The sequence below is a fragment of the Diplotaxodon limnothrissa genome, linkage group LG2, assembly GCF_057381915.1.
Source record: "Diplotaxodon limnothrissa isolate DT_005_m linkage group LG2, D_limnothrissa_male_GT1.1, whole genome shotgun sequence".
Lineage (NCBI taxonomy): Eukaryota > Metazoa > Chordata > Actinopteri > Cichliformes > Cichlidae > Diplotaxodon > Diplotaxodon limnothrissa.
The window spans coordinates 6,787,070-6,808,192 of record NC_140597.1 but is presented as its reverse complement, the minus strand read 5'-3'; the positions used below and the strand labels follow the sequence as shown (position 1 = coordinate 6,808,192).

The window sequence follows — 21,123 nt, the reverse complement described above, 5'->3', positions numbered from 1 at the left end:
CAGTCTTGATGCATAAGCTGTATATTTGAAAGTGTAATTTGCAAGAGGAAATGCACTGCTCTGCTATTTGAATAGCTTTTCTGGTCTAAAGAAGAGGTGAGAGCTGATATCCCCCATTGCTAAATATGACTTATGACAGGTAGAAATCCCATTTTTATTAATACTTATTCATACTGATATATCCTCAGAAACTTTGGTATTAGAAATCTGACACAACGCTGCAAAGTCACAGTATGCAGTGTTTTCAAATGTTATTTAAGTACTGCACTACAGCACGTGTAATTTTATTGCAAACATCCTTTAGAAGCTGTTTGGAATTTGAAACCATTGCCACAAAGTCAAGGTTTCCACGACCAAGAATAAACACTAAATCTCTTTTTAAACGATGACTTTTCGAAAAGACAAAACCTAAACATCTGCAGCCCAGATGCAGTTGATCCAGCTCAGGATTTGGGAATTTTTAGATATAGCACAATGAAACATTTTGCATCATATGTTCACAAATGCATATTGGAATAATATAAGGAAAACTGGAAGACAGTGTATCAACGTTCTCAAGTAAAATATCCCAAAATAATTTGGATACAAATCTTAACAATTCATGCATGGGGGAAATTTCAGCCTTACGTAACCTCAACCTGCTCTTACATAGTTAATTATGTATTTATGTTGTGCTGAGCACCTTCATGAATAAAAAAGTTGGAAAAACTAGGCTAGGTTACAAAGATTTTGGCAGGCAGTGATTCCTTCCCATCGCAGATGTTTAGTTGAACTAGGTCCATGAAACCAACAGAGGACCCACTCACATGGAACTGCTGGTCTGCCTGCACAAGCCACTGTATACCCATTCACAGCACTGATTAGTCCCACTCTTACTTACTGTGTAATAGCACCTGTACATGCTGAAAGTATGCTTTGACTGTAACCTACTGGACTCCAGTAGTGTTGTTACCAGCTATGATTAGATCGTAGTTCAGAGACCTCCAGCTGAAAGTGCCAACCAGTTCCACCTTCTGAAATCACACAAGCAATTTACTCAAAAATTGGATGAGATGTGAGCGCAATCTCATCCTATCCACTTTCCATCAGTCTCAATAGTATCAGAAGATATTTCTATATACTGTATTGGCCTTAGCAAAAGACCACCCTGATCACAACCTGGCTGCCACTTTTCAACAGCTGTTTCAGACTGAGAGTGAAGACTAAAAAAATGTGATCACATCATATTTGGTATCTTTGAAATCACATTAAAATAGCAAAAACGAGTTTTGCTAGTATTTTTTAATGCAAATTTATTTATAATCCTATTTTAATTCTTAAAGATGATGATAATGATAAAGGAATAATAGTTGTAAAGTTGAAAAAAAGTGGAGTTAAAGCTTTATTGTATCAAAAAAGAGATAAAACATATGACACACTTTGATGACTCAAAACTTAAAACCTAAAATAAGACAAAGAGCGACTGTGTCTGATCTCCTCAGACAGCTCGTTCCTGAGTTGGAGCGCCTGGCCTCTAAAGGCTCAAAGCCTCCACCTTTGAATTTCAAAAAATATCTCTGCTGGACATCTCAGGGTGTATTAAGGCTTATAAAGGTATTGTTATGCTGTAAATCTAATAAATGTCTGTCTATCAGAGACTATAAAATTAAACTATATGGAGATTGTAAATTACATCTTTATTGGTTTGAGTAGTCTTATAGCAGCTTTATTGACCTGTTTAAGCATATATATTTTATACCAGCTGAGACAGAAATAATGATAGTATTGGTTAATTTTCCAAAAGCATAAATTACAGTATTAACGTGTGGATTTGTTTATTAAACCATCACTAAACCTTTGTGAAGCAGCTGATGGAGCTACATTACTGTATTTTTTTTCCTTTTTCCTTCACAGTCTTTAGCACTACTTTCAGCTATCAGTAAAATACCACTAAGTGCCTAATGTAATTTTCTTCAAGTCCCCAATTTTTGCAAATGTAATTAACAAGAAACATCCTGTTGGGTCTGGGCCAGTAGAGAGCATCATCAAGCAAGCAGCATTTAGAATACATTTGCATTTGTACTTCTATGATGTACTTTAAAGAGCTTACGCTTGAAACTAAGTGATATTATTGCACTATGAGTAAAAGAAATTGAGCGTTAATGCCTTCAAATCAGAGGTGTGGGATCCACTTCCCCAAACCTGGCATGAGTGGGAGTCTGTGAAACCTCAGTCATTTTCAAATTTATGCTGGTAGACCTTGTGATTCACAGGCATTTACACATTTTATTCTTCACCCCTCTCTTACTTTTCATTTTTGTTGCCAGGGTTTGGACTTGTGCCTTTCATGGCTCCAGAGGTCTCAACACACTTTATCCTTTCATTTTAGACCCTTGCATTTCTCTGCAGTAGTCGCAGATGGGAGGATGAGAATGGTATCTATCTATCATTGCTTTTTCCTCGAGAACCTACCAATGCTGGAGGCAAAGGCTTTAACTGACATGGCTCCAGACCACCATGGCCTAGTCTTAATGTCTACTTGGGATTCTGTAGGTGACAAGTCCTCCACTTATAAAAAGCACTCTGTGTCATAGTAAGCTGCTTTTCTATCTAGTCGTCCATCTTTCTGTGACCTCGGGATGTCACAGAGCAACTCCTGCCTCAGACATCCATACCTGCCCCCTTCCACAGCCCTGTTAGCTGTTATTTTCTTAGGTTTTTAAAAGCCTTGATGATCCTTTTTTTCTTCTTTTAATTCCAACACACTAATTAACACAGCTTTGTCAGACTGCCTGAGAGGTTTTTAATGATGGGATACTCAGGGGAACCTGGCTGATCCATGCTTGCGCTATACAGCTGTTGATTAATGGGTTGTTGTTGTGGGCCAGGAACATGCCATTTTTGTCACGACCCTCTTTCTTTAACACCTCCACACAAAAAATACATCCCGCCACTCAGTCTAATATGCACCAGTAGAAAAATCTATAAAGAAATTTAACATCTTATAATTTAACTACAATGAATTCAGGTTAACAGTCAGAAACACAGCAAGAGCACTGTGAGGAAATACAGTGGCTTCATTTGCATTTTCCAATACTAAAATCCATTCTATTTATTCAAATCATCATTTCATACTTCACAGTGATTAAATTTACACTCGCAATGACAATGATATGACAATGACATTAGCACTGTACATAAAGAAACCTGGTTAATTAGATCCTTCTCGTGTGCTTGATGTATTAGCTATGCAATGCATTCCCCCTTCATATGATTATTTTAAAATTATTTATTAATTTATCAAAAGAATTTTAATAAATGCCACCTGAAGTATTATAACTCAGAAAGATAAAGGTTGCAAGCTTCTGAAACCTAATATGATGCCAGACATGACTTGGTATTTCAAAATGTCAATTATAATCTCACTGCAGGTGTGTTTGTACACACTTTACAAAGTATTACAAAGCTGGACTCTTAAATTCTACATTGATGCTAGATGGGATTATAAATATACATTTGAACTCAAACGTACAGTTTTTAAATTTAATGTTGCTGAAACAACAAAGGGATAAAATAATAAATCTATCTGATCGAGAAATCACTCATCTTTGGAAAAGAGAGTTTATTACAGAGAAATGTCTCTTTCCAAAATAAAAGCTATACTATACGCTTCTTCTGGGCTATATCCTCAGCAGCATATTAAACATCGGGGGTTGGGGGCCGCTGGTCTAAATGACTCGGGTAAAGTTTGTAGCATGTGTGCTTGTTGTTTTTGTCTGCTTGTCTTTGCACTAGGATGATGTCGGAGTAAATATGCAGTCATATTCATTGTGTTCCCACTAGTGCTGTCAGCGTTAACCTGAAATGACGTTAACGCCACAACACGGCAAATCTCCGTTAACGAGCTACCGCGGATCGCCCCGTGCATGGGGCTGGACGGCGTCAACACGTTAACGAGCAAACTGCGCTAACGCAATAGTTCCCACCATGTAATTGAGCATTGCATCCGACATACTGTTTTACTTTTGTCCATGACGCGCTTACCTTCAGGATCATACTTCACATGAAGACCAAAATAGTTCCAAAGGCCAGATCTGAATGAGGGTGGGGGAGGTTCAATTTGCCATGTTGCAACGAGCTTAGCTTCTGTCTTGCTAGCTTGCGCTGCGCTCAGTGGATCTGCGCTCGACAGTGCAGCCTAGGCGGAGTAGTCGAACGCAGATCCACTGAACTCTCAACACAGACAGCATCGTCAGAAGAAAAGTTGATAAAATAAATTAAAAATTTTGTATTGTTCGATACATATGCGTACCGAACCGAAAGCACTGTATCGAAAGGTTCAATATCGATACAAGTATCGTTGCACCCCTAATAAATATATATATATATATATATATATATATATATATAAACAAACTCTCTGCTGTTTGGATTGCTTGTTGGATATCTCGTTCTTGCTCCTTGCCAGGTGCATCACATGCACATGTTGCAGGTGTAGCTCCACATTGAGATGATGGTTTGTGTCACAGTTAAGCTTGTTTTCCTGCACTTCTGGACATTACCGTAGAGCTTGCCATTGACTGTTTGATTGTGGGGTACATAGTTACGTTGAACAGCCCTGTGAACATTGAAAACAAATAACAACCATGTTCATGGTCACGCTTTCTGCAGCTGACTCGTCTCCACGGACGATTTTAAAAATGGGGTCAGTTTCATACAAAATCTGATGTTCAAGTTCAAGGTTCAAGGTTCTTTATTTGTCACATGCATAGTTATACAAGTATAACACACAGTGAAATGTAGCCTGACACGCTCCTCGACATGTGCAAAAATTGGGGGGGGGGGGTGTAGAGGAAGAACATTATATATATATATATATATACACATACATATAGTATATACACTGGGTGAATGTGCAGTAGTAGCAGCAAGCAGGTGAATTCTGTACATTAATATGAATAGACATCTGACTATTTTACATGTTTGTGCTTTGTTCAAGTTTTGAGGTTCATGGTAAAACTGCACATGGTCAGAACAGGACTTTCAGGGTGCAATTGGAATGTAGCAGGAGTTATAGGAACAGTTTATGGCTGCAAAAAGAGATAAGATAAGATAAGATAACTCTTTATTGTCATTGCACAGTCATACATAGTATAGTAGTACAATGAAATTGGAAAACTGTCCTACGTCGGTCAGATAAACCAGAGCACTGACCAAATATGAATCACATATGATTGTTATGCTTTTTAGAGGTGTAGTAGTGAGACTCCAATCGTAACGTGCTAATTGACATAAAAGTCACATAAAATGTGATATTTAAAAAATGATTTTTATGGTTGGTGTATTCAGGATGATTGATATAAGGACACAGGTGTAGATTTGAGCTTCCTTTTTAAACAGCTTGTATTTACCGAGTAAAAAAGTTGTTTCACCAAACAAGGCACTCACAGAGTGATTTACAGTAAGCATATGGCACAAAAACAGATAAGCAAGGAGGATTGTAAAACTTATGCTCTTCACCCCACCCCAACTCTTTCTCTCTCTCACACACACAAACACATACACACACAAAAGAAAGAAACAGATCTTTTGGGGGATTGTGTGCGCATCTGTGAGGATATTAAGCCTGAGTAATAAACTTTATTCAAATGATTGTACAAAATAATTGTCTCCCAGAGTTCTATGCAATCAGCATTGTAACTGCTAAGAGGCATTGGCATAAGTGGTGTGGCTGTGATTGGTAAGGTAACCTGAGTGCCATAAGAACCTTTGTGGCCCACTGTGGACAGTGTGTTGGCAGTTGGGTTGACGGGAGCTCCAAAGACCGGGAGTGCTGTGGTTACCAGATGGCCATGGCAGTAATCTTCAGTCCTTTCACTCACCTGGCTGAGTAAAGACTTCCTCTAACCCAGTGCCCACAGGAAATGGTCTCTACAGCACGTCTGCCTTCTCTGCTTCTGCCAAGAGTCTTGCTTCCATCCTCCGCTCACATCTCTGAAGTCTGTTTCAGAAAAGAGAGGGGAAAAAAGGAGGTGCTGATTTGGGCCACAGAGGCTCAAAAAGGATCGCTCAAAACAAGATGGCAAGATGGAGAGATTTGATGTCTCTACTTTAACTGCTGCCAGGTTGTCATCCTTATATGTGACAGGCTGTTGTGGAATGAATCATGCTGTATTTTTATGGATGCTCTGTAAACAGTTCATTGTCACTGTCCAAGTTTGAGTCACCATTCCAGTGAAAGAGTCTCCTCAGACATACTGCTATGCCTCTGAAAGGATTTATCATTGTTATGCTATTCAGAGAAGTCTTCCGTCTATAAAGGATTATTCAAATTCATTCTTCTGATATTTTCCATGTTTTGTGGAGCAGGGCTCTAACAAGTTGGCCCCCGGGTGTAGAGCAAAATTTGTGGCATAATTCTCAGCCAATGCATAAATGCACATTATTAATATATTTGTGTGTTTTATAGATTTATGTTAATTTATGGTTCTTGGAAGTACAATATGTCGGAGAGATATTTTTGTTTGTCTTTGCTTCAGGGTAGGGTAAACAAGTGAAACGGCAGCATGACAGTAGCACTGTGTGCAGAAATGTGCCAAGTCAGCTTTTGGAACAGTTTGCAGAAGAGAGCGACATTTAGCTTTTACCTTTTTTTATTTTATTTTTTTTATTTCTGTACACATTTTGTTTTCTCTTCTTTTATCCCCTCATCTCCTTCCTGAAAGGAGGTTACAGAAAATCAATAGCTACCAAGTGAACAGAGGTTCCCTCCCTTATTTATCTATCTGATTTGTTTGGCTTTGTGGAGCACATTAACCTTATCTAAAGGCATTCGGTAATGCTGCAAATGCACTCAATCCTATTGATAGTTTATGCTAATTCTGAGCCATAAGTTCAGAACTTGTTGTCTTCTTGAAAACGTCTTGTTCAATAAGGTTATTCAGCTCCTCAACTGATTCTAATGTAAACAGCAGTAAGGGATGCAGAAGCATTAATTCATTTCTGTATGCTGTCTGTCTCTTTTCTCTTACACCATCTTTCAGTTCCTCCTGTCATCCGAGTTTATCCAGAGAGCCAAGCCAGGGAGCCGGGTGTCACTGCCAGCCTCCGCTGCCATGCAGAGGGCATCCCCAGCCCCCAGCTGTCCTGGCTCAAGAATGGCATGGACATCACAACCAAGCTGTCCAAACAGCTCACTCTGCAAGGTAAACAGGAGTAATGAGTTTACTGCAAGTGCACCTGTGTATTTACTTTTTCTGTAATTGTTTTTACCACCACTCTCACACTTTTTATGCTAATATCTGACCATGGTTGCCATCACTTCATGTATCAAAGAGGACTGGGTGACATAGATGATCACATGTTTTTCTGATATTCTCACACATTTGTCCTGTTAGTTCAGTGGCTGCTTGGTTGGTTCTTGTGACTAATTTTACTGTAAAGCTGTTTGTTTGAACCGGAGGCATTGTTAGATTGATGTCACCAAAAGATGCACAACGTCAAAGTCTTTTGTCCAAATTCTATATCGAACGCTCAGAAGTAAAGTTATCAAGTGTCACTTGATTCTCAGAATAAATAGTGAAGATTGCTTTTCCCCTCAAGTTGCTTTCAAAAACTACAGAGCGGAAAACTGTCCCAGATCTCACAGAAACACAGCATGTGCCACATTCTAACTTTGAACTCCCACCTTTTTGAAATCTCCCCGAAACAAACCTTTCACCCTTCTTCCAAACACATAACTGTTATATAATGGTAGCAGAGGATGGTAACATTGAAGTCACCTTTTATCTCTTTCCTGAAGGAAAATTGTCTTTTTTATTTTTGTCTTTCCCTCCTGTTCTGTTGTCCCTCGCAGCTAATGGAAGCGAGGTTCACATCAGCAACGTACACTTTGAGGACACCGGCGCCTATACCTGCATCGCCAAAAATGAGGCCGGCGTGGACGAGGACATCTCTTCGCTCTTTGTTGAGGACTCTGCGCGCAAAACTTGTATGTATAAGTCATGATGTCAGTGTCTGCTTTTTTCTTTTTCTTTTTTATTCAGGGGGAAAATGGAGCCATGCAAATGGAGCCCTTAATAATTTATCCTGTCAGCTCTTAATAGTTTATATCCTGTGATGCTGCGATGAAGGAAGAGGAGTAATGGTGATACTATCTTTACTCTCTGTCTCTTGGCTTGAAAGCAGGGAGAGTTGTTCTTTTACCCTTTCATCCACTATCATGCCATTTTTGTTCCTCATATTGCATCTGCGTCTGCCTTGATACACTAGGGTTCAAACCAATCATAATTTCTATTAGTGCTGACAAGAATAATTTAATTAACTGATTAATTATTAGTTCCAGAAGTGACAAACATGCCTTTTCTACTTGCACTTTTTTTAAAAAGTGATCATTAATTGAGCATCTCTTGGTGACGGTTTTCTGAAGAGATAAATTTCACCTCGGGTGTAGTCATTTTTCATCATTTTGAGACATTTGCATAATAAATAGTTGATTAATCTTAGAAGAAATGGTAGATTAATCGGTTATAAAAGTAATAAGTGCAGCTGTAATGTATTTATGAATAAATTAGTTGCTGTTTATTCTATAATCACAAGCATAAGGGAAAATCTTAAAATAAATCTTTGTTCTATAAAACACTACGTAAACCAAATACATTACATTTGCAATTATGTAAATGTAAAACATAATTTTTGATCCTGAAATTTGATGAGGGGAAAACATCTAAAACCATTATCCACATCACCAGGTTTTTTGTTTTAATACCTTTATTAATTGATAAGGTAACTGTCAACTGTCAGCATGTAACTTGAGGACACTGATAATCATCGTATTCGTATTTGGAAGCTTTTACAGTCTAAACAAACTCTTCTAATTCCTCTTCGTGAATGGAATCACACACTCTAATTAACGTTGACCTTCTTAGAAATGTCAAAATCTGTCTTTGGGGTCAATGACCAGTTGTTAGTGTGTTGTATTTTCCTGTGGGTAATTAGAGTTCCCAAACAACACACGCTTCAACTTTGCAATCCGGTCACACATCACGCACAAACTGTCCCACACCGTCACCTGCCAGACCCGGTGCGTTTAGATGCGATCCCTACAGTACGACACTTCCTCCGCCCCGCCTGTCACGCATCAGAGGATCATACTTGGTGAGGTCAGAAGTCACTCCTATGCTTTGAAGCCTTTGAAGCTCTACCACGGGCAAAATGGTGCTATGAGTTAGATATAGCAGACCCTTTTGGAGTGAGTTCAAAGGGATGTCAGCTGACAGGCAGACAAGGTTGCACTACTACATTACGAAAGAGAAAGACAGGAAAAGACAGACTTTACTACACATGCTGTTGTCTGTCTTGGATATCTGAAGACTGCATTCTTGACCTGTTCTGCTTTTCCCATGAGATTGTCCCCTTTATTTAGATACCAGTTAAGTGAGCAAATAGAAGCTGACTGTCTATTTTTCCTGAACTGGCTGCCTCTATGAGCCTGAGGCTAATGTGAGGTGTCAGCTCACAAAGCCTTCATTCCACAAACACAAACCTCTATTTCTAAAACAAATACACATCCATTTCACACATAAGGGGACACCCAATTAAAATTCACAAGGGAACTTTAAAATGCATGATTGTCAATTTTCATTGGCACTTAAGGTGTGGCAAATACACAAATGTCATTCTATTGATATCAGTGATTTCAGCATATTAATGGTCTATTTATTTAGTCAAAGACCACAAAGAATAGCCTTAAACCTGCATCTTTGCTAAGTGTCACTTCTATATAACCAAACCTGTTTTTACAACTAGAGAAGATTTTTTTTTTTAAAATATATTAAAAAGAAGATGCTCTTTCTGTTTGTAAAACTTGTCTAGTTTAGACTGGTGGCTTTTACCTGTAAAGTTTTGCTGGAACTCAGCTATTTGTTACCTTTTCTATTCTGACGTCAGGAAACACTTTCCTAATAGGTTTATGGGCTCGGTGGCTATTTACAAGTGTTATTAAATCTAACATGATGCTTATTTTGTCAGTCATGGTCCTATTATGGCATTCTAAGTGCTGCAAATCTCTCGAATTCTCAGGCAGGTCTACTCCCTGCTTGTCATGTCTGGTATGAAAACAAAATGATGGAAATGGGGAAAACGCCAAGCTGAGGCTTCAGAGTAACCTCTTGTTTTATGTCCGCCTATTATGTAGGGTCTATACAGCCATTACAATGGAGGGAGTCATTCATTTGTTTTAATAGGTTTTTATTCCTTTGCACTAGCATCCAGTATGGCAGCAGGTAGCATTTTCCCTCATTGGCAATTATCCATCCATCCCATTGTCCTGCAAATATTATTTTATTGACACCACAGACTGCAAGAAAAAAAATGGAACTTGAACCTATGGATCTACTTGTTCCTTGTGCTTTTTGTCTTGGTCTTGTTACAACTCATATGGAAAAGAAATAGTAAAAACTTATATGATTTACTCATGAAAGTGGCCACTTTCTCATTACTTTCATATATTGTTTTAGTAAGTATCCAAAACATACAAGTTTCATTATATAATTTTTCAAGGGATCTTATATCTGTTTTCATTCTTGTATGCTTTTCATACAAGTTTCACACAAGACAGATACAAACTTTATAAGATTTATATATATCTTTTCCATATGGGAAGTTACAAAGTGTTGTCACATGCCTGCAGGCCGGATATTGAGAAACTTGCAACTGAAGGATGAACTGAGTTGATTTTCAAGTTTAAAGACTGAGCTTACTGTAAGTCCTTTCTGTTCTTCTGAATGTGATCTCTCAGGAACTTCTGAAAAAATACTTTTCTTGCTATTATTCAACACCAAAACGCAGGAATGGTAGGATGTAAACTTTGCCTTCAGTTGACAGAGGCATACAATCCTGGGGTGGCAATTCTACAAATGTACACTGTAAGACAGAATTACTTTGAATGTATAGAAAACACTTGATAGTAGGTATTCAGCCTTACAGATGTAATTAGAACAGTTGAAACATGTCAAGTCAGAAAAATCCCTCATGCATGCAAACTATAGGATCATTAAAATAAAGTAACTATCTTACAAAAACTTCAAAGATCACCTGTAAAACTGGATTTTTTTCAACCCTTTTGTCTTTAACAGCCTATCATAATCCTGTTAGTTAAATTCATCTTGATAGCTTCTCTTCCCTTTGTCACCATGGTGTGCTTTATGGAGTATATGCAGCCATTATTTTCCAGACTGATTGCCATACTATATTAAATTATTATCTTTGTGCTTCTTTTTTTTTCTCTTTTGGACAGTTGTAGCTCCAGTTTTGATCACAGGTGATTTAGTGTCTGCAGAGATGTGAACGTTGTCTAATGTTGCTTTGAAATCTTGGATATCAAAGAGTTGATATTTCAGAAGCTGAAAAATGTGTCTAATTGGCGTCAACTCTGATATAACTCCCCTTTAATATCATTTGTACCTTTTGTTTAAGTTATTTTACATTTATGGCCAAGTTAGTTTTATGGGATAGACTTTATTGGTTGTATTTACATTGTAGTCAGCACACCATAAATTGTTAAGCAACAATGCTTATGAAACAAAGGTTAAATATCATCATTATAAAAGCTGCAATGAGCTGTAAAAACCCTAAAAATCCACCAGTTCTTATTTAAAAGTGTGTGTGTGTGTAGTAGTTTTACCTTAATATCTGTGAGAACACTACTGTGGGGACAAATGATGTCAAATATAAAAATACCAGCAAGCTCTCTGAGTGGCCCTAATGTGATGAACACTGGCACATTCACATGACTAATGGTTTAACAGTTTATTCCAGCCGCTTTTTTGTTAGTCGTGCTGAGGTTGTCAAGCCAACAAATCTTTGCAAAAAAATTAAATCAACTCAATTAATATAAAAAACATTAAATAAAAATAATTAAATACAGACTGTTCGACACTAAAACATCACCTCAGCTTTCTTAGCAACAACAGCTTTTGATGGTTCTTTTTGCATAGGGACAAACATCGCGATAGGACACATCTTTTTTTTTTTCCTTACCTGACCAGTGGGCACAGTGGGCAACTGTCTTATGCAGCAGGATCAGATATGAATCAATTTTAAATCTGACAGTCAAAAGAATAGTGTAAGAATAGTGGAGTTAATAGTCCGGTAGATTTACTGGTAGCAAGGAGATGCTCTTTGTTGCTTCATATGGAAACTATAAAGAGAGCTCCCTCGCCTAAATTGCATACTAGTGGAAATACATCTGAAGCTGATAATTTCCTTCTGTGTGAAAAGTGACAATTATGGAAACTAACCTTCATGCATTATTCAGGGATAGATCCAAGAGGTTAACAATACAGGCATGTGCAAACTGGACAATATATACGTGCTGATCATGAGAATTATGCATGAAACAATAATAAACTATGATCTTGGTAATTCCTCCATTCATAACTTAATACAGCAGACCAATCAAAACCAGACATCATTCATCAATTTACACTGTAGATAAAACGCTGTCTTCTTCACAGAGAAAACACAAGTAGTCTGGTATAAGGGAAAGACAAAGAGGTATTGGATTCTTTAGCTTTACAAGTGTAATTAGTTTAATGGTCACACGAGGTCATGTCAAGTCAGATTTATTCCTAAAGTGCTTTTAACGCAGATCCATCACACGGTGCTTTACAGCTGACAACTGTGTGTTTGTGGAAAACAAAGTAAACTATTAAGCTGTTTCCACTCCATCTAAAGGTTTTCCTGGCTTGAGGGAAAAGGCGTGTAAGGTGTTGACTAATTAAACAGATTTAAAATGTGTTTTTAAAACAGCCGCATACTGAAATTAACTAACTCAAGAAAAGAGAATACACTGATACAACAAATGTAAGATATATGCACGTAAAACAGAAAAAAAACTATTATATTTAATGTTTCACGTGCAGCCTGTTAAGAAATAATAAATGAATTCGTCCCTGTGTTCAGATAATTTAATATCTGAGCATAGAGGAGAAAGGCTGCCTAGTATAAGTTCAGACTTGTTTGTGTCTGTGCAGCTGTGTAAAAAGGTGAGACAAACACAAAACTCATTAAATCTGTGAGGGGGTTGCAGGTTTGAGTTTTGACCCCCTGTTGTCATTTGCATTATCTTGGTATTTGATTAGCCTCTGCAGATGGACAGATATTCCTATTGGGCTCTCCAATCAGAGGCTGCCACGGGTGATATTTCAGAGGAAAGCTACCAGCTGTTGTCAATACATCAGTGTTTAAGGCCAGAACACAGACACCGAGGAGTCTAAGATGCTCATGTGTATTGTAATCTACAATGTACTTGTACTTTAACACAACAAATTTAATCAGGTTTAGCTAGTGTCGTTGTACACTGCACCTGGTTTTACCTGAGAAATTGTCTGAGTAAATATTGAAATGTTTGTCAAGCAGCTGTTATTTAAAAAATATCATCATTGATTTACCGCGGCTTTATAATGATTAGTGCAAACAGATAATCCCAGGATTCATGCTTGGAGCATGCAGGGTTGTCTATTTTACTTCTAATGTGTGTGTAAACGGCGGTACGTGTGCAGTTCTCAGTCCCACTTCATGCTTACGTGCTCAGTTGACAGGCTTCAGGTTGAAGTTATTTAGCATATATTTGTCTATTAACCCATACAGGTTGATACTATTTTACATTTGTGTAGCTATTAGATTAGAATGTAAGCATATAGTACTTTGATACACTATTAATTCTCTATTATTAATTGATGCAGCTAAGGGACTGCTTGACAGCTGTCAGAAATAGTTCCCAGAAAATAGTTCCTGTTTTGTCAGACAGACGGGTATCCCTTTTGAATAACAGAATACTTTGGTATGCAGACTAGTTCACGTCTGCAGGGTCCTTTGGCTCAAATCATCATACTTCCACCACAACCATGTTGACAGTTGATATGAAGTGTTGCTATGGTGTTGGTGTGTGGCCGGATATCTCTACTTTGGTCTTGTCCGTCTAAAGGACATTGTTTCAGAAATTATGAGTTTGTTCAGATGCTACTTTTCCAACCTGCCACTTTCTTTTTACAGAGAAGAATCTTTTTCTAATTGTTTTGTCATTAACTTTAAATTTAAAATGCCTATTTTTTTAAGGATTGCTTCCTCTGACCTTTAAAACACAACTGAATGCTCCAGTCCAACAAAGTACCAAAACTTGTAGTTTTATAAAGGTGGTCACAGTTACTGATGATCAGTAAATCAGTAGCAGCATCAGTCTCTTAATTCCTATAGAAGCAGCAAGGGTCTGCTTAGTTTCTCCATGTAGAGTTTGGTGGAAACTTTAAATTTTTCATTTGACGGTGTCCTTCTCAGCCATCCAGTATTTAATCTCTGTCTCCGTTTTACAAGAGCATGGTCACCCTTTTCTTCTTAAGCATGGAACTTTCCACCTTAGGCAACACAGTTTGATTCTTTCCCCTTCATTTCCAGCCAGCAGAGACACTGGCAATTAGACAAGTTGGTTAGACTTTACCTGTTCACCCCTTTTATCTTTTTGTCTCAAAGATCTTTTGGTCTGTCACATTGTCTTCTGAGTCTGAGCTTATTCTCCACCTTGATCTTCATCAGCAGCCTGCCAGTCTCTCTATTAGCAAAAAAAACCTGCCACAAACTTTTCACTACTTTTCAATTGCAGCAGCTGTTTGTAATAATAAGTAATTTTAGACTGTTTAGATAAAGTTATGATTAATGACCATCTGTGCCACCCACTTATGCCACATAAATCACAGTCTTTTCAGTTTTTTCCTCATTTAAACCCACATGCTGTAGTACATTTGGAGTGTGAATCTAGATTAGCTCCATGTGATATCATGTTGGGCCAGAGAGGCTCTCTAAAGTCATTGGCAGTTATTACCTATCCAAAAAACAGCATCTGGTTTCATAAGATAGTTTCAGGGAGACACTATGGGGACAAATATAAAGGGAAATTTTATAACTACTGAAGAAGTATTCTGTACAAAACCAATCCTAATTCTTACTGTGATTTAAATTTGCATACAGGTTTAGTCATTCTCAATTCCCTAAAGCCATTTAAAATAATGCCTATCCATAAATATACAAAGTAAACTTACAACTCAACTTTTTTACAGACCGAGGATGAGGATTTCTTAAAGGCCACAAATTATTCTCATTTTAAGTAGACTTTATTATATGTTTTCAGAGGTGACATACACGTCAGTAAGCACAAGTAGTCTGAATACAGTAAAAGCAAGTAGTTTGTGTTTCATTTTTTGATGTATTTATCAAATGAATTACAACTATAACCTTTGAAGTATGGTCATTTCTAATAAAATGTACTCATTGTTGGCTCTTTTAACTGCTCTGTTATCAGAGTTCACTGTACAAAGAGAATGACATTGGCAGGTAAGAGACAGATTCACTGACCGCTTCGTGGTGAAGACATTCCAGACCCGAAGGCAGTGTTAAGAACTTTGAGTGCCTTCTTGATATGGGGAGGAAAACTTCACCGGTGATTCTACACAAGCATGAAACAGTATACTGGAAGCCAAAGCCAAGATAGAAAATTCCCTCCATACCGTGTATAAATGGTGTCTCTGGATCCAGATCAGTTTGTGCTGTCTTGAGCAGGACATTCAGTCATATTTGTTTGGTAATGGAAGATCGCATTGCAGAAACAAGTTAATTATCCAGTTCATAGTAACTTAGTGTTTCTGCAGTGATACAGTTAACTGCTCTGAGTAAGGACACTGATCCTACTGATGGAGATTTACTTCTGCCCTGATGATTTTGGAGAGGATATCCTTAAGAATGCAAGTCAGACTTCAGAAACTACTCGCTCATGTTTCATCGTTACTAAAAAGAGCTCATCCATTAGCTTGTACTGCTAGCTTGGAAGGATGATTTCACTTGAAAAGTGCTAAACAAATGGAGATCCTGCAACGCCAACTGTCACATTGTGTAGTGGGGCTATTTATTCATGTGTGGACTTTGGGAATATCCAAATTTCCCACTGTGTTGTTAATTTAAAGTCTCTGTTTTGTGACTTATAGAATTATGTGATTGCAGATTTATTTATTTTTTTTTGTAAATGAAACAATAAAGTAAGACGAGCCTTTCACCCTTTTAAAGCATATTTTTAGGCTCTGGCGCCGACTCTGAATTTAATAACAGCTGGGCTGTGTTAGCTGAAGATGTGCATTAAAAGTTTTGGAACACCTGCTATATGTGTGTAATAATTCATATTTTTCACTAATCAAAAATTGGACAACCAACTGCAAACACTGTGAATCATTTACATACAATACTTAAACACCCCTAAATAAAAATACTTTTTCACATATAATTGTAGTACTTCTGGTTTTCTAACTTTTCGATGCTCATAAGTACTGACTTAATTGTGTTTATGCTCAGGGACAACATATGCACATTATTAAAACAGACGACATTTGCCTCAAGTGCCAGAATCAAGGACGCTTTCAAGCAAAAGCTCAATACTCTGATCCTACACAGGATGAGATGCTTGTGGGCATGTTGTGGCAGCAGACTACCCTTGATCTACCAGCATTGATCTGAAACAGACAGAGATTTAAATGACACGTTGAGATTACACTTGGAAATGTTTTAGAAACCTTCCACATTACTTTTGTGGAAAGTAATGATCTCTTTCTGTGGAATCATTGTTTATGACCCGCCTTGGGCTTCTCATTCAAACACTTCAATAAAAGAGAGAGGAGAGCTGAATAACTAACTAAGGCAGTTGTCAAAGGGCTGAATGCGGTATTAAGCAGGAGATGAATTGAAAAACATGATTTGATGAGCAAGGCATGAGTGATCTTTTTTAGATGAATCCACCAGAGGAGCTTGGAGGTCAAAACCTTCTCTTCACAGGCGCAGCACTGAATTGTTTTTCTCTCAGATTTATCCAAGCACTTTGTTGTTTGGGAAAACCTGAGCAGTCACTATTCTGAGATCTCTTTAACAGAAGCTGTCACCAGCAGGCAGAGCGCCATCCATCTCTGACAGTCTGCCGCTAAACTGGCATAAATATCTGCCCTTCACAATGTGCCAATTATTTCTGCAGTGTCAGAGGATCTGCGAGACTCAAAGCGAGTGTTTGTTGCTTTGGTCTCTCCACTTTGTTATGTCTCCACATTATGCTGCACTTCATACCTCATATCAGGGACTTACAATACTCTACAGTGAATCTAGTGGCCCGAGTTACTGCTTCTTTACCTTCATTGAAGTGCACTCGTGGACCAAATAAAGAACTTTTAATTATGCAGTTATTACTAGAAATAATCTTGTGAGAAAATCTGCCTTGCACCGTTTCAAGGGCCGATCATATCGTTATCGTCTAAAGCAAGCCACATATTAACTTTATTTTTATGCCCACCAAGGGGTATATGTGATTAATTCAGTGTCTCTGTGTATTTGTTAGCGAAATTACTTAAAAGTTTGCAGGTGGATTTTGGAGTGATTCACGATCTGGATCCAGGAATTTTTGGGAGCAAAACTGGACGATTCATGTCATATCTTCATTAATATGAAATTGAAAAGTAAAATAAAATGGGAAACATGATCTTGGCTTTCTCAAGAAAATATCACAAAGTATCCACTTGGCTCCAGTGACTGAACTATTGGATAGTGTGGTGGGAATGTTGAACAGAGGTTTGGTTTTGGTGTGCTGTTTTCTGTGCATGAATAGCTTTTGTATACGTTGTTAATCAAGGTAGCTGCTCTGCTCAGCAGCTATGGTTTGATGCAGCTAAAGTTCTACTATTTTTGACGAGTTTTAATTAGAAAGATAATTAACATATAGAACACAGCATGGTGGTAGTAGTTGTCTTCTGTAGCCTTGACCCTTTTAAAGTGGCAACTTTCAGCTGTTTTACCGTTAATAAATGAGTCACCTTACATTGCCTTGCCAAGTGAAAATATTTGCTTACTATAACAAGACAATTGTTTCCTTTTGTGCCGACTTTCCTTTTTTCTGTCTTACTTTGTGGTGGCTGTGCTTAGTGTATAGCCTCCCTCTAAAATATGTGACTATTTAAGAAAAACAAGAAACTAAAGGAAGCATTCAAGTTTTTTTTAATGCAAAGAAAGAAGCAGCTGTTTAACAGGTGGATGGAATTTTTAAAATCTCCATTAAATATTTTTGTATCTGAATCTTTCATTTTATATAATTTATTAAAGTTACAAGTAAGTTTGTTACTGTTACAATATTTTTAAACTCACTTACAGGATAACGTATTTTGTCAGATATGTTTAGTGTTTAATTGCAACATGCATTTTTCACTTGTCTCTCTGTTAGCACAATAATTACATTTACGTTTTTGATACTTTATATATATATATATATATATATATATATATATATCACCCTGGTAACCCATTAAAGCCACATGTTTTAATACTATGGCTGTTTGTGGCATGGTTAAGAGCAGATGAGGTGAATAACATTGATGGTTTCATAACAGTGCAGTGTTCTGCTGGGAAAACATCGGCTCCTGGCATTCATGTAACTTTGACTCGTACTACTCACAGATATTAGCCTCCCCAGCAGCACCTCACTAAACTGTAAAAACATCTAATCATCTGACATTAGCCAGTCCCATTTCCCACATTCACAGGACCCAAAAGATCTGGTGCAAGTACCATGGTACCAGATAGTGCATGACACCCACAGAGGTCCTGAAAGGGTCATAGCTGTTTTGGCAGCTCAAGAGAAAGATGGCTTTTAATGTTCTGGCAGGTCAGGTACATCCCCATTTTTCTCTTTACTCTGGTTTTGACTCACAATTCCAGTATCTATTTATTATTACTATATTTTCTCTGCTTTATATTCTTTCCTCTGTACTCGTTGCTTCGTGACTCACTGTAAAGGTTCATTAATTAATGTATGACCTTTAAATACTCCAGCAGGAACAGAGAGTCTTGAAATTCGAGTGGGCTGAAAAGTGAGTTAAGCATTTCCGCTGCGAAACATCTCCACTCAGATATGATTCACCTATTGAGTCCTAAAACCATTATTTTGTGGCAAAGCTGCAGACAAGGTACAGTTATTTCACCTGTAGGGTACAGACAAATTGTTTTGGAGAAATTCAGACTGTCTTCAGTCTGAATCAGTCTGGATATTCTCCAGTCTTGAGATTTTTAGGGCTCTGTTTTCATGTTTATTTCGCACTGGTGACATTTTGTGCTTATTTCTTCAATTGGCAGTTGGGTATCTTGAGCCATTTCCACATAAGCACTGCAGCCATGAATTTTTCTAGGGCTCAACCAGCGGAGGTGCAGGTAACACAGCGAGACTGAACACTGAGCCAGTGTTTAACCTGCCAGCTCCCTGCTACAAAGTCAGTGTAATATCAGGCTGTCTCGATGTTTTAACAGAGCATCTAATTGTTCTGCACATTCACCACTAGTGAGTGGGCGTCACATGTTTTTCTTCCTTTAAACTCTATTGTAACAGTGTCCTCATCTAAACCACACAGAGCCTTTTTTGTAGTATGTCCCACATGTGGAAATTATCACAACCTAATTTTCCTAATTTTGTACATGTGTGAAAATAAAGATAGTGACTCACTGTGTGCAACTGTAGGAGGTGTGATGTGATTCTGAGGTTGATGCTATGCTGAGGTTTATTGCTTAGAGCACTTGTATTCCAGAATGAGAAATTTTAATGCATTTTGGTAATTTTTTGCAAAGTGACACCCACAGCGCCCTTTATTCTTGTGTTCTTCATCCCACTAGTGTAGTGTGTTTTTCAACCAGCTAAGTATCTAGATTGAATCATTAATGTCAGACATAATAGAGCAATTTGTGATGCTTATCAGCTTTTTAATACGCAGAAATAATCAGGCAACCTTTCCTGTTCCACCTCAATAGTAATGTTGTGTTGGTGCGAACCACAGTTGGCATAGAGGCTATTTAAATTTTGTGCAAGTAAACAGACTAATAACTACAGATACCTGCTGATCTGCAAGATAAGCAGAGAGGTATGTGACCAACAATAGACCATTAAAACTTCTCGCACAGTCACTTACTGCTGGTCCTCATCTGATGTCTGTATCTAAGCCATCGAGTGATGAGGTCTTAGGATCGTCCATGTTAGATCTCAGTGTGGTCCTCCAACAAATTCTTGTTTAAAGTAACTTAAACTTTCAGATATACACCATGAAAAGAACACTAGACATTTTTACAGCCCCACAGCTGATATCTACCTGTAGGTAAACATTTATCACTGCAAAACTTCATGAAAAAAAAAATTATGACATGTCCAAAGTAAATTCAAAACTGAGATCATTGGTCATGTGCATTTCTTAATAACCCCATAACTTTTTTTTAATGTTATTAAACCGATAATTATGTTAGACTGTTGTCTTTGCTCCATGTTATGTCCTCTTCTATGCCACTTTTTTCCTCCCTCAACACTTGTCTGCACACCTTGCTGTTTTTATTCTGTCACGTTTTCTTGGCCATTTTATCATATCTTGCAGTTTGTAAGCTTTTGTTCCAATCAAACACGCCACTGCTTGATTTTACAGTTTCAGATGAAGGGGAAGATCTAATCAGTGAAATCTGCTGCTCAAGTGATTGGTTGGAACAAAGCCCTGCAATCTCCTGGGCCTCGGCGCTACACAGATGAGAACCACCGCTGCACACCGAAGTCTTCACAAAGCTGTTTTAATGCTATGCTGTTCGCCGTGCTGTCTGCTTCATATCCTCTGAACACAGAAGATCAGCTCGAGCCAAACTAGCGTCCATGTTTCCATCAGTAGCGTCCCTCCCCATCACAGCAGGCTTTCACACAGCGTTGGACACGCTGTCAGCAACAAGGAACTCTAACCAGGCAGTGACGCTATCTGCAGTGTCAGCAGCCTACTGCCTGTCGACTGAGTTTCACGGTGAAGGCTTTCCGAAATGAATAACGTAAATCCAGTGGAAAGTTTTAACACCTTTAAGCCCCAGCTACAACATGACAGCTTATGAATATTTGTGATGATTCTTTTGAATGCTAATGTAATAATACTAATCATGAGGATAATGATCATAATCAGTACAAATCATGAACAGCAGAGGACACAACACGAACACCACTTAAAATCTATTTAACTTGAATGATTATAGTGATTACATTAAACCTGGTTTGTAGAACTA

General features: G+C 37.9%; 1 protein-coding gene across 1 annotated transcript in view; it reads left to right on the top strand.

The window, feature by feature from the left end:
* Positions 1 to 21,123, top strand: part of fstl5 (follistatin-like 5) — a 183,255-nt gene that overhangs the window by 136,693 nt on the left and 25,439 nt on the right. The window contains exons 10-11 of the mRNA XM_085360253.1: positions 7,023 to 7,184; positions 7,835 to 7,969. Of these exons, the coding sequence (XP_085216379.1) occupies positions 7,023 to 7,184; positions 7,835 to 7,969 (297 nt within the window). The remainder of the gene's footprint in view (positions 1 to 7,022; positions 7,185 to 7,834; positions 7,970 to 21,123) is intronic.